The 13624-nt window shown below is 51.3% G+C and overlaps 5 protein-coding genes across 5 annotated transcripts; 1 reads left to right on the top strand and 4 right to left on the bottom strand.

The window, feature by feature from the left end:
- Positions 1-427: 427 nt before the first annotated feature.
- Positions 428-1512, bottom strand: NECHADRAFT_48811 (uncharacterized protein; the record flags this gene model as incomplete). Its single annotated transcript, XM_003049935.1, has 3 exons — positions 428-864; positions 914-1345; positions 1407-1512. The coding sequence occupies 3 exons, from the start codon at positions 1510-1512 to the stop codon at positions 428-430; spliced, it is 975 nt and encodes a 324-aa protein (XP_003049981.1).
- Positions 1513-1749: 237 nt separating this feature from the next.
- Positions 1750-3062, bottom strand: NECHADRAFT_101554 (uncharacterized protein; the record flags this gene model as incomplete). The annotated part of the gene is made up of 1 exon (XM_003049934.1): positions 1750-3062. The coding sequence occupies one exon, from the start codon at positions 3060-3062 to the stop codon at positions 1881-1883; it is 1182 nt and encodes a 393-aa protein (XP_003049980.1). The 3' UTR covers positions 1750-1880.
- A 6418-nt stretch (positions 3063-9480) lies between these two features.
- On the bottom strand, positions 9481-10560 carry NECHADRAFT_84632 (uncharacterized protein; the record flags this gene model as incomplete). Its single annotated transcript, XM_003049933.1, has 5 exons — positions 9481-10169; positions 10222-10241; positions 10310-10344; positions 10399-10494; positions 10546-10560. 5 exons carry the CDS (start codon positions 10558-10560, stop codon positions 9481-9483), a joined length of 855 nt encoding a protein of 284 aa, XP_003049979.1.
- Positions 10561-11332: 772 nt separating this feature from the next.
- Positions 11333-12357, top strand: NECHADRAFT_71693 (uncharacterized protein; the record flags this gene model as incomplete). Its single annotated transcript, XM_003050315.1, has 1 exon — positions 11333-12357. One exon carries the CDS (start codon positions 11333-11335, stop codon positions 12347-12349), a length of 1017 nt encoding a protein of 338 aa, XP_003050361.1. The 3' UTR covers positions 12350-12357.
- A 139-nt stretch (positions 12358-12496) lies between these two features.
- Positions 12497-13186, bottom strand: GTG2101 (transcription elongation factor SPT4). The gene is made up of 3 exons (XM_003049932.1): positions 13028-13186; positions 12714-12967; positions 12497-12655 (listed from the first exon to the last, which is right to left on the bottom strand). Exons 1-3 carry the CDS (start codon positions 13109-13111, stop codon positions 12622-12624), a joined length of 372 nt encoding a protein of 123 aa, XP_003049978.1. The 5' UTR covers positions 13112-13186; the 3' UTR covers positions 12497-12621.
- Positions 13187-13624: the final 438 nt, after the last annotated feature.

Below are 13624 nucleotides of genomic sequence, written 5' to 3'. Positions count from 1 at the left end.
TAATTAATAATAGATCTTAGATCATGTAAATAATTGGAATATTATTTTAGATCTCTTAAAGATTTTTGATAAATTGTAATACATATCTTTGGTTGGAGTCAGGCTCCCTTACTTTGACAGATAGAACACCACGGCCAACAGGTCATCATAGGAGATGGGATATAACAGCATGACGAAACAAAGAGAGGGCAAGGCAAGTTGCGATGCTACACTTCCTTAATGGCTTCCTCTTTGTAAGTGGACTGTTTGTAGTGGCTTAAGCGTCAATAGTCGGTCAACTGAAGCATCACCTCACCTCACAAACGGATATGGGCCGAATCAGCTTTGGTTCAAGTCACCTACAATATGAGACGAATGTCTTCCCCAGGCAGACGCAGACCTTCTCAATGTCTATAGTCACAGAGTGATACTTTTGACCAAATCTATGCTAGATGTTGTTTGTCACACCAGGCACGATCCCCTCGAGAATCTCCACCAGTTCATCCCACACCCTCTGTGTCAATTTCTCTCCTTCGTCACCCTGCATGATACGAGGAGGTTCATGTAGCTTGGCATCAAACATGAACCGCCCATGCGTGTCGTCTCCCGCAAACGCCGCGACGAGCAGGGTTCGTGACCCCATCTCAGCTGTCCGCGCAAACAAAGCGGTAAGCAGGTTAAAGATTAGGTTGAACGGGAACGGGAATCGCCTAAAGAGTTGCGTGCCGCAGAAGCCAGGGTGAAGGCAGTTGACGATGATGTGGCCTTTGCCTGATGCGTCGACAGCTTCAGCTAGCTTTGCTGTGATCATGACCTGCATCATCTTGGAGATGTTGTAACGCTCTAGCACGTCTGTCTTTGCATCTAGTGCTTTGAAGATGTTTTCTGACTCACGCTCCGGAAGAGGGCTCTTTCAAATTGTTAGCCAAAGAACCTGTTGAGTTGTTTAAAACACGTACCGCAGTGGCTGCATCGGATGACACGACGACAATATGGGGAACAAGATTGAACTTGGTCGCCGTGCGTCTCATGACAGGAAGCACCAGCATCGTGAGAAGAAATGTCGAAATGACATTTACGGTCAGCGTAGATTCATGACCCTCGATCATCTCGCGCGTAAATATGAGGAGACTGGCGTTGTCGACCAGTATATCCAGGCGATCCAACTTGTCGACACGCGCGGCAAACTCGCGCACGCTGTCGAATGACGCCATGTCGAGCTGCCAAACTTCAACAATGTCCTTCTTCCCCGTCGTTTCTTCAATGTCCTTCTTGGCTTCTTCGCCCTTGTCGAGGTTGCGACATCCCAGAATGACCTTTGCAGCGCCGAGGCGCACAAAGTGACGCGATGCTTCGCGACCAAGGCCTGATAGACAGTCAGCGTCAGTCTCGATTAGATGAATAAAGTGGCCAGGTTTTGATATTACCGCTATTCGCGCCCGTCACGACGACTATACTGCCCGAGCAGTCCCTTTCTGGGTAGGGCATGGTGATGAACCCACTCCAGGCCATGTTGTAGACGAGGGTATTCATGGTGGCTGGTGGACAGCTGTCGCGCGATTGAATAGTGCAAACAAGTCCGTTGATATAATCGAGACAGATTCAAGTTTGGGATGGCCACAATGAACGAAAGTCAAAGTGGTCTCTCAATCTGACAGTTCGATTGTAGCTTCCAAGTTATCGCTAACCCATGTCGTCCCAGCTCGGGTTGTGGGGTTCCCCAGATGTGTGTGCATCATGTCTCTAATTTGGTGATAGAACCATAAATATGCAACATATTAAAGATTCATTTATTAGAAAGGAAAAAAATCTAGAGGCAAAGCAAGAAACTGCAGAGCATGTGGGGGGATATAAATATTCCAACAACGCCGTCAAGTGCAATAAACACCAAAAAAGCCCTCTCACTTCTCAAATGTCACCGACATGGTCCTCTTACCCGCAGCCCAGCCACCGGCGTAGTCGGTGCCGAGGTACCGTCCCTTCATGAACCAGATCAGGAAGCTGAACAGCTTCATCGTGCCCATCTGGCCCGTGGCTCTGCTTCGTCCCAGAGTCAGGGCAAACATCTCCTTCTTGTTGACAGCGTACTCGGGAGCCACGCCTGACTCTAGGTAGGCGGGGAGAGCCTTGAGCATGTGCCTAGACTGGGCTTCGGCGTGCATCAGCTTGGGAACCTCGAGGTTTCCAGCGTCGCCCACGACAAAGATGTTCTTGTGACCCTCGACCTGGAGGCTTGTGGTCTGCTTGATGTAGTTGCGGCCGTCGAGAAGCTCCTTGGGCACGAATTCGGTGTTGGGGATGATACCCGTAGCAGGGAGATAGGCCTGCGCCGTGATGGTCTTTGTCTTGCCGTCCGAAGCACGGAGCTCAAGGACAATGTCGGAGGATCCAGGCGTGGGAGTTGCGCTTGCGACGGTCGTGTTGGGGATGAGCTTGACCTTGAGCTTCTCGAGCTCCTTCTGGGCCTGCTTGCGAACCGCATCGGTGGCAGGGGGCGCGAGAGGAAGGTTCTCGGAGTAGATGAAGATAACCTCCTTCTTACCGTGCTGGGAGTACTCAAAGCCAAGCTCACCAGCTGTCTCGGAGCCGGTCATGCCACCACCAGCGACAACAATGGTCTTGGCGTTGCTGATCTGGTTCTGGATCTGATGCAGCTTGTTCTTGGTCTCCTCGGTAGTTCCCAGGCTCTTCCAGATCATATCATCACGAGTCCTTGAGCCAGTGGCAATGACCAAAGTATGGTAGTTGACCTCACGAACAGCAGCAGTGCCATTGAGTTCAACACCAACAATGTTGGACGAAGGGTTCAGTGACACAGCCTTGCCCTGGATCCACTCAAACTTGTCGGAGGGATATTCCTTGAAGGTGGGCTCGAAAGGGATCAGAACCTTTTCGTCGGCGAGCTGGCCAGGGACGACGGCGCGGGGCATGGCGATGGGCCAGTGGAAGTGGGTGTTGGGGGAGATGACGACGATCTTGAGATCCTTTCGCTTGATTACATGGTTTACCATGGTCTGGCGGATGATGGGGAGGGCGGCAGGGCCAGCGCCGAGGACCACGATGGTCTTGACGTTGTCGGTCATTTTGAAGGTGGTGGTTTGGTCGAGTTTGGTGTGTAAGTCGTCGAGATGTAGCAGGAGTCGGAAAGTCGAAGATCCTGTGCCAATTAAATTGTGTGTGATTATAGATTATCGTCCTCAATTGAGTCTCGATGTAGACAAAATACTCGAGTTCTTGGACTTGTTTGCTGAGCTTGGTGAGTGAAGTGGATGTGAACGAGATGCTTCATTTGGGACCAGCAGCCTCTAAATACACAAGAACATCACAAACATTTCAATAAGAGACAGCGAGACCCACCGAAAAAAGACATTTGTCACCCATGGATTGCTTTCAAAGCGGCTCTCAAATCAATCATGCAAAATTAAACAAAGCCCCCCAGGCCGCGCGCCGACCGGCGACTTTACGCACACAGGGGGGGGACCACAAAGTTTGCCAGGGCTAGAAATCCACGATGTGGGAGAGGCATCTTTGTATTTCAGGCGGATGGATGTCTTAAGCATTCCCCCGTGTAGCCGCGCGCTGTGGCCATCGGGTCGGATCCCGCGCGGGAGATGTCATCGGCGTGGGCCAATCACGGCTCTTGACGCCGGCGTCCCCCCGCCCGGACCCTTTATGACAGCCGGCATTGGGGTCGGGTAGATTTGTACTCCCTAAGTTTGCGATATTCCAAGCGAGTAAGCAAACAAGCTGACATGCCTTGTCATACGTGAAATTTCTCTTGGCCGGCATTTGGGAACATGATCTGACTTGGGGGCGGAATGATAAGCTTCCTTTGCATCGGTATGTATTCCGTAGATTGGCGGGCAGTGTTTCTGCTGCAGCTCAAAGCCACATGCCATTTCCTTGAGAAAACTGCCCCGTATTCGGCTCCATCATTCAACATTGCCAAGTTCTTCCAAACTTTAATCAACGGCACATGCAGCAGATCAACAATATTGCAGCTCAACAGTAGCACCACCTCCAGAGACAAGTCATATCAGTCAGGTCTAGACCCTCCGACTATCGATTCCCTCGTTCAATTACTCTCCGGCGATTCGGAAAGCTCCAACAATCCGAGGAGCCCATCCCTTGCCCTGCCGCCACACCACCAATAAGCGACTTGGCAAACGAGATTAGACTGCCCAATTCGGGGGCCCAGAGTCGACTCCACCTAAAGATTAAGACTTTAATTTAATGTCAGAGAAACACCACAAAGAGGGTTCTATCTGGTGAATATACGAATAATGGGGGAGCTGGGCATTGCCATGTCAAAGAATTTCGAGATTTCAAGTGATGATATCCCGGTTGATGACAGACTGCGCTATTACTATCAACCCCCCGGTGAAGTCAGTTGAGATATCGTCAAGCTTACCAAGTCCACGTGATGCAATCCTGCTTGTGTTTGGCCTTGACCATTGGCATCGTCAAACACTACAGGTCAATTCTATGACCCTGATCACGTGTCATCACGGATAGTCTCTATCATGACACTCTCGCCCTGAAGACTCGCCCATTTGGCATTAAGCTGTGGGCTTTCTTATCTCACCAACCGATTCTTAACCCGGGAGCTGCTCATTCTTAAGTGCCATGATGAACTGCTCGCTTCCAAGCTCCGTAGAGGGATAGAAGTGTTCTTGTTCAGGGTATCTCACCTGCTAGATACGTCAGACGAAATATCAACGACATCATGAGCAATTTTTCTACCACAAATTTCAATCAACGTCAGAAGCACCCTTGGCCTGTCTGTGCCGCAATACGTCGTTCGAATCATTCGAATCTGAGAAATTGCGTAGTTCGTGACATCGCTTCTCAGCAGAATCTACAGATATTCATGGAAACACCTCTCGGTTCTGATGCCCAATGACGGCAAGCTGAGCATCCTGACATCAGAAGTCAACCGGCTGTCACTTCTTACGCCTAACCCATCATCTCGATCCCATGTCCGTCCCGAAAGGCAAATGCTCGGGTGGCTGCAGACATGCTGTCGAGGGTGTGCAATGACGAGTTTATCCTCGTCCAACCATCTTGACTCTGGTGGCTCTGAAAGGCAATGATATCTCAACTTGGATTTCAACCATCGTCAGAGAAAACACCTAGTCGACAATCTCTAGTTCGGAATGTCATTCCATCTAACCATTCATCGTCATAGGAAGGCGAGGTTGAAAGTCGGTTGCCTTTCCAGGTAAAAGGACACTGGGGTGGTGGTGCGGCTCAACGTCATATTCTTCGGAGGCGCTGTAGTATGATGCAAAATTTCGCCGCAGCGCAACCCACCACCACCTGCGGCGTTTTCTGCCTCCTCAGGGACAATCAGTAAATGCTCCGAGATCATATCAGTGTTTGACAAGTCTGGAGAAGAGTCGGATATCGGGTCATGGTGACGACGGAACATGTCCAAGAGGTGGGGAGCTCTTGACCTACACCTATGTCATTTCTCACATACGACGTCAAAAGAAGCATTGGAGCAAGGATTGGGTTAAGGAGAGGGAGGGGCGAGGGTTGGGGCCGACAGGCTCGACACACCCTCAAACCCTTGAGCAAACATGGGCCCAAGCCCAAGTCTAGAACGATTGACGACCAGCTTAACTCAGCTCAGGAGTGACATTGAGGCTTTTGGGATAATCGAGCCAAGTTTGACCACCAGTGTCGTCATCACGTGTGTGGAAAGATGATCTGGAGGCGACTTGACGAGGGGGATAGACAAGGTGTCCGTATTGAGTAAGTAGCTTGCCTCAACAGGCTGAGATGAGGAAGATGCCGTCCGGGGTCGAGGATCATAAGCCTCTCTTCGGGTAAGAGGCAAGCCGAATTGAGCAAGACGCCGTTTGCGACACTCAAGAACTGTGGCCTTGGAAGCCCAGTGGGGTCAAGCGTGCCTGGAAAGATGAGGCTCTTGATGGCCTCCTGACGTCGAAGGAAGCTGTGCCAGGCTGGATGGCCACCTCGACCAATGACGCAGATGGAATGTCGAGAGATGGTCTAGCCTTGTGGACGGGTTGTGGTCCAAGCTCATGACGCTCGAGGTGCATCCAGCGTAACGTAAGAGGCGAAACGGTGGATGAGGCAAGGAAATATGACGGTGTAGCATCGCGCAAAGAAAAAAGGAGGCTCAATCAATTGTGTCTGTTGGTGGTCCGTGTTTGGTCTCCGTTTATTCCCTGGAACCTACAGTAGCAAAAACCCTCGAGGTGACATCAGCGGGAGGGGCTTTTTTGGCGTGGGCGGGGGTCAGTGACCTCACTGGCGCAGTGAGCTGTCGCAGAGGATGCCGTCATTGGCCCACTCAGAAGCTCAAGTTCCGTGTTGGAGAGTGATACTGTGGTCGTGGTTCGACGTAATTGCGCTTCCTCTCTCGACTCCGTTTCTCTCTTTCGAGTCAATCCGTTTTCGTGGCGTGCTGTTCAATGACAGAAGTTCTGTGGTGGTGGCGGCAGAGACTCCAGTCGTTTGGTGACTACCGACGTCAGAACAGTTGATGGACTCAGGGGGTGTATCAATCCTCAAGGCTCCAGTGTCTAGAATAGACAGTCATATCCAATATTCGGTGTAAAGAGTTCAACCCAAGTAAAGGATCCTTTTCTTCAGGCACAACACCATGCAAGCAGGGCCATTAGCCTTTTTCAAGACCCGGGGCACAAGGGGAATGGGGAAATTCAGGGTCCCCTCCAGATCGAGGATTTGGCTCGGGACCATGGGGAATTAGCGACAATCCCATGGTGCCTCGGCCGAGCCCGCTCCCATGATTCTCACTTTTGCTACCCCCTCCCGAGCATTCCCCACGTTCTCTCGATGGCGGTCGCAGTTGAGCCTCAAAGGGAGATAACCTCTCATTCTTGTTTCCTCTCGTCATCCAATCACTCCAACTCTCGACGGTCCACATGGTCTCTCGATGTCGATAACCTCGCCCTCTGCTGGGGATCTCAACGGTACGTACTCTCTCTACAGTCTCGAGTGAGCGCGGAACAGGCTGCCCCCCCTAGACCCGGACGCCAATTCCGGGATGCTTGTCCTCCGGCTTGCAGCGATGATCCCTTGGTGCTAAAATGTCTCGGATCATCATTTCTGTTTTGTGCCGCACTAGGTCAGACCCAGATGAACGAACCGTTGTGCTTTCACCCCCAGCAGCCGCGTGACCCGCCCCAGAAGGAGGTGAGCGAGAATGTTGGTCCTCTCGAGTGTGTGTGCCTGCGTGATTATCGACCAAGGTCTCATGGACAGGAAATGCTGAATGGAAACCTGAAGTTTCAGAGTCTGCAGTGGTCTAGAACTGCTCCGTTGCCCGCCTGTCAACGCAGAGAATGCATGCCACTCGGCCCATGATTATCTTTTCCTGCACGTCTCTTTCCGGCTTCTTCTCGACAGCAGGCAACTAGTTAGTCGTGAGGTGTGATGATGACTTCAGTGCCGGCCCCGGATCAGCAGGGTCTTTCTTCGTCCGTCTTGTTGTGTTCCATGCCACTGGGGGATCGAATGCCGGCGAGCCAAGACTTGCTCCCAGGGCTGATCAGAGGATCCCGGAAAGCTTTGTTTCTGGCTGCTCGGTGGCGTCTCGTCTCGTACAGTAACGGCCATACTGTAATCCTCTCCTCTCTTGTCGTAGCCTTGTTGTTGTTGTCTGTGAAAGTGGCAAGCAAGCAAGAAAGAATGGGAAAAAATGTGGGAGAAAGGACCCTGAACGACCGAGGGTCGTCTTGCAGCAAATCAGAAGCCATCTCCCTTGCCCGCATGCATGCATATGGCATGGGTCAAAGACGCAGGGATTCGGCGTCTCTAAACCTGCAGAACCAGGATCCCTTGAAAAAGCTTACTGCAGCAACTGCTTGCTCGTCGAAAACTCGTCTGCTCGTCCAGTTACGACATTCACCTGCGCTAGAAGACGACAATCACCGCCGATCAACAGAGGGTGCGGCCAAAGGGGATTGGGCCGTCGACCGAATGACTGTCTCCCCCCGCTGGGAGACTGATTGTTGAGTCCCGGTTTGTTGATTGCCCCCAGCGTGAGCTCTCTCTCGTGTGTTGTGTGTGTGTGTGTGTGTGTGTGTGTTCCCGTGCTTGTCCGTTGATGGTATCACGGGTATGACACGCAAGAAAGAAAGGGTCCATCCACACACACTCCCACTCCCCTCCCCCTTCCACACACCCCTCATTACGCAGAATCAATCATTATCCTCGAGTGGATGGATTTTCAAGGGACCTGGGGGTGGAGGCTTGCAGCCCGCCGATCCACACACAAACCACCCTCTGCTCATTCTCTTCTCCGCTCCTTTGGGCATTCTGGGCTGGACGGCTTCTGGTATAATAAGACTCTGTATCCCCCCCCTCGTAGACAGACTTCTTTTCTTTATTCCAGTATCAGCATCTACCACTATAACAGTTCAGCCTCATCATCTCTTGACTACACGGCTATTTCCACTACAAGCCTTTGATCATCACTCAACTCTACACTTGTCCACTCACCAAATAAACATCACCACCGCCATCATGCCCGCTCGATCTGAAGCCTACACCGTCTCCATGCCTCTCTCTCCTCCTCCTCCCCAGAACCTCTCCAGCTACTCGCGCTTCATGCACGCCCACACCAAGCGTCAGATGGAGGCTTCCGGAGCCCGGTCGCCCCCCAACGGTTCGACTCCCCGTTTCGCTGGCTCATCTGCCATCACCAACGGCACCAGTGGTACGCACTATCAATAAGTAACGGGCGTCGTCATCACCAGCAGGAAAACATCCGCACAAAATCGGATCGATTTCCTTGGCCGGTAAAGTTGACGAATTTCCCCAATGACATCAAATACGACGTCAAGGGTGGCGAACAACAACCCAGCCCCTCTGGTCTGACACCAAAGGGCTCAAACAAACAAACACGACTCTCTTCTCTCTCTTCACTCTCAAGTGAAATCATACTGTCCGGCGTACGGAGGAGCCAAAAGCAAAATCCCCGCCATTTTCAAATGGCGAATTGGCCTGTCTTTATTGTCTTTTTTTGAGCGGGAGAAACGAACAATCGGTGCAAGGCGTTTCGGCTGCGATCATGTCCTGTTTTTGGGACATGACATGGGTCTACAGCGAGTACATGGGGTACACAGCATTCAGAGGAGGATTGGAATAAGGGAAACAGCTCCTAGCCATTGCAATTAGCGAATGATACACGATTTGATGATGCGACTCTTTTCAATCAACTTGACTTCAATTCTCTTGCTCTGTGGTGTTATGTGATGCGTGCGAATCCTGCGAAAGCGTTCCAAGCCAACACAGCGAGTTTTGAGCCGAGAAACGAGTGCTTCGCCGAATTCTTGACCAGCTGCGCCATAACTGCGCGACTCGATGCCAAGATGGTATATTGAGATTTCCTTGCTGCCTTGGTTTCAAACTCCAAACTCCGTGTGCTGTAATTTGCCATAATTCAATCTGCCGTTATCGTAGAATCTTGATATATCCTAACTCCTCCCACTCCGTTTCTTGTCTTTAAACCAGAGATGGCTTCTTCTTGATTCCAAGCAGGGCCGAATGATTCTTCTTCTTCTTGACGACTCGCTTGAACGACGGGGCTGCTGCCTCTGGTTCTGGGTTTGCCACCACAGCCGCAGCCGCACTTGATGATGGCCCTGCACTACTCTCTGCTGCCTGTTCCGCGGGGTCATCTTCGGTGACTGTGTCCAGCTGCGCTCGCGCCGCAGCAAACGCCCTCTTGGCTGCCTCATTGTCCTCCCTCTCCTGTCGCTCCCGCTCCTCGTCCTCGCTTCGTACGATCGAATCGGCAAAGTCGATACCCTCTTTTTCTGATCGGTTGATGCGTGCGTTTCGTTGTCGAATCTCGTCCAGTGCGTCTGCCGCCGCCATCTCTCGTTGCGCGTCCGCGTTCTTGGCCTCCAGATCCGCCATGGCATCCTTCTCCTCCTCGCCTGCGGCCTCTGCCTCCTCGCGCTCCAGCCGATTGAGCCTTTCTTCGTCGGTTTCCGCCTCCGCGGCGCGGTTGCGCCAGGGCTCCATGCTTCGAACTGCCCCCGAAACTAGGGCATAATCATTGTTTTTCGGATCAGTTCGGAACCTGATTTCAGCGCTGCATCGAGTGCATCGAATCGAGAAATAGAATATCTGAATTCCAAGGTACTTCTCCTCGACTGGTGTTGTTTTGCGACTGTTGAACTTCCTTCCTTAATAGCAACTGGTTAGTTTTATTCCTTAATAAAGAAAGAGGATTCAAACCTTTATAGATGTACTCGCCACTGGAGGTAGTCAGCATGAGTGTTCTCGTAAGAGAGAAGAAGAATGGTGAGGACATGGTGAAACTTACCATGTAGTGCATTTCATGGACCACGGAGCCATAAGCTATAAAGATATTAGAAATTTAGAGGAAGATGAAGCGATTCCAGAGGCACATACACGAACTGTTTGGACCCTTGGACCCGAAGCCTTCGGGCCTCTTCGACCCTCTAATTTGGAGGGATCGAATTCCGGCGGATAGTACTTTTGGAGGACCTGTTCTCTAGTTAGTAGGGAAAAGCAGCGAAAAATTCATATAGTACATACCTTTCGCTCTGACATGGTTGCGACGGGGTTGGTGATGCGTTTTTTGGTGTTTTGTTTTGAGGAAATGCGAAATGCGACCTAGAAAACGACGTAATTCAGTGACACGTGACAGTGTAGGCAGCTGTGACAGCAGCCCCACTGTCGTGTCGATGACAGTGCTGGAAGGGTAGCAGACTGGGGTTTTATCTTTGTCCGGGTAAATCTTGCAAGCAAACAAGCTCAAGCTTCTAAATGATCTGCCTAGCCCTTTCTCCTTCATTGTGTCCATTGAATTCGGGTTGATTAATAATGTAAATGATGTTGCAAAGTATGTCTGCTGCTATGCCAATCGCCCAATCTATCTATCAGAAGAGATATATGTAATCTAATAATCTCTTGTTACTAATAGATCACCTGAGTGCCATTAGCTTTTTTCATGTGTTTTGTTAGCTTTCAAGCTCTTTGCAGCGCAGGAATAGTTCACCTGACAGGTGAGAAAAAGACAGGAAGAGCGCCATGAAGTTCATCCACCAAAGCAGCAGCAATAACATGTTAAGTGACAGAAACCAGAAAGCTGAAAAATTTCTCCTTCATTCATAGATTGGATATTTACGAGACACGGAAGCAAGAAGTCAACAAGTTCTCCATGAAGTTGTCTGTTGAGGCCGTTGAATTACAAACATCCTTGGCCAATCACGCAGCCTCGCATTGTGGCTGGGTCCCTGCCCCACCGCCATGCTTTTCTCCAGTCAATCTGCCCGCCGTTAGCGTTCTCCAAACTTTCTCCACCAACATCAACATCGTGAAAATGCCCAAAGCTGAGGTCGGCTCGACGAAATACATCGCCAACCGCATGAAGTCCAAGGGGCTTCAGCGGTTGCGATGGTATTGTCAGGTGTGCGAAAAGCAATGCCGTGATCAGAACGGTTATAAAATGCACACTCAGTCTGAGAGCCATGTTCGACAAATGCTCATCGTCGGCGAGGATGCGAAGAAGTACATCAACGACTACAGCAGTCAGTTCCAGCGCGACTTTCTAATGCTCCTCCGAACCGGTCATGGCGAGAAGCAGGTTCACATCAACCACTTCTACCAGGAATACATCGCCAACAAGGAGCACATCCACATGAACGCGACGAAATGGTCCTCCTTAACAGAATTTGCCAAACACTTGGGCCGCGAGGGAATCTGCCGGGTTGAGGAGAACGAGAAGGGTGTACACATCTCTTGGATCGACAAGTCTCCCGAATCTCTACGACGGCAGGAAGCTCTCAGGCGAAAGGAGGCGCAAGATCAGGGCAACGAGGAGGTCGAGCAGCGCATGATCCGCGAACAGATCAAGCGCGCACAAGCGACCGCCGGAACCCGAGACGAGGACAAGGAGGAGGATCCCGAGGCTCGTGAGCTGAAGCGACAGGAGGGCGAGAAGATTACGCTGTCTTTCGGCCCCAAGCCTGCTGCACCTGCAGCAACTTCTACCGAAAGCCCTGCGCCCGACACGACTGCGGCCGAAACAGAAACGCCAGAGACATCGAAAGCGACTGCGGACAAGGGCAAAGAGGCTGATCCAGCGCCTGCGAAGCCCAGCGGGTTTGGCGGTATCTCGATGAAGCTCGGTGGCAAACCTCAAGCCAAGAACGTCTTTGCCCAGGCCAAGAAGAACGCCTTCTCATCCGGCTCGAAGAAGCCCGCGAAGATAGAGCAGCCCAAGAAAATGAGCGAGGCCGAGCGCATCATGAAGGAGGAGATGGAAAAGAAACGGTCCAGAGAATCGGCTGGCTTCAGTTTCGGTATGGGCTCTGGGAAGAAGCAGAGAAACAACTAGGAGGTTTCAAGGTCTTGGTTGAACACGGACAGGCTGGAGTCGTGAGGGACGGCGTTTTACGGCAAAGGAATGCATGTGTAGACGGGACTCGGAAACATGCCAAGGCGTTTGGTTTTATTGTCCATCTTAGATACCAAGACGACACTTATCGAATGATGATGCACTATTTTTCCTATCTTTATACGGAATCACTGCTGCTCCTGTTCCTCCAACGCCTTATTCGCCATAAAAAGTGAAAAGTGTCAAGTTTGACGGGCTTTGCAAAACGCTTTCTAAGCATCCGCCTCGGCCTCTGTACCGTCGCGCCTGTAAAATAACTGTCAGCCAGAATCCCATCTCTTCTCGGCCGTGTGTTATGACTTACGGGATGTACTGTATTCTGTATTCGTCCTCGAGAGTCGACCGAACGTCATCGGGAAGCTGACCCGACACCTTGATGGCGTACATGCCAGGAACGTAGCCGTCGAGTCGCTGGTACTTTGCTATCCACGAGCGCGCAGGGTTGGCGAGGGTGATGACACCCTCAAAGACCTGCGAGGTGCAGCTTTCGATCTGGTCCTGGGAGCCAGCGAGGTGGAGGAACTCGTCGCAGTTGGGGCAGCCTTCGTCGCGGAATCGCTAGAAAACAAAGTGTCAGCTTCATGGAACGGAATGGATGAACGCTGGAGGGAAACGAACGTTGTAGGTCATGACGATGGAGCAGACCATGCACGCGCGCAGATAGCGCTGCTGGCCGGGAGAGACGAAATTCGTGGACGTCATTATTCAGAGATCGCTTCGAGACTCGTCCGGACGGTTTGGGAGCTAGAAAGAGCTGCGTTGATCGTGGAGAGTGTTGTTTGTCAAAGAAGTAGGTTGACAGTGATCGCGACGCCCAGAGGCGGAAGTTGTAAAAGTTGAATGCATTTAGGCAGATTATGCACCAACCGCGGTAGTGGCTCAAACTTCCATCTTTACATCTAGGCACCTCACCAAGCACCAGGAATAAAAGAATTCGACATTTCGTTTTAACGATACATGAAAAGTATGACGCAAAATACAAGCCAAGGGACTCAAAAGTCTATCTTTCAACAAAAAGACCTCGAGAAATCTCACGACATCCTCACCTGCACCATCAAAGAACCGCCCTTCTCATACGTCCACCTTGAACTCGTCTCAGACAGAAGCGGCGCTGTCACACTCGACAACCTACAAGTAAAGAGTTACTGCACAGCAGCGCTCCGGCAACTACTAGGTCTCACGGGGGCAGCCATTTCTCTGGATATCCTCAAGGTT

Source organism: Fusarium vanettenii (genome assembly GCF_000151355.1).
Source record: "Fusarium vanettenii 77-13-4 chromosome 9 genomic scaffold NECHAsca_6_chr9_2_0, whole genome shotgun sequence".
Taxonomy (NCBI): Eukaryota; Fungi; Ascomycota; class Sordariomycetes; order Hypocreales; family Nectriaceae; genus Fusarium; species Fusarium vanettenii.
The sequence above is the reverse complement of the archived record's forward strand: the minus strand, read 5'-3'. Positions and strand labels throughout refer to the sequence as shown.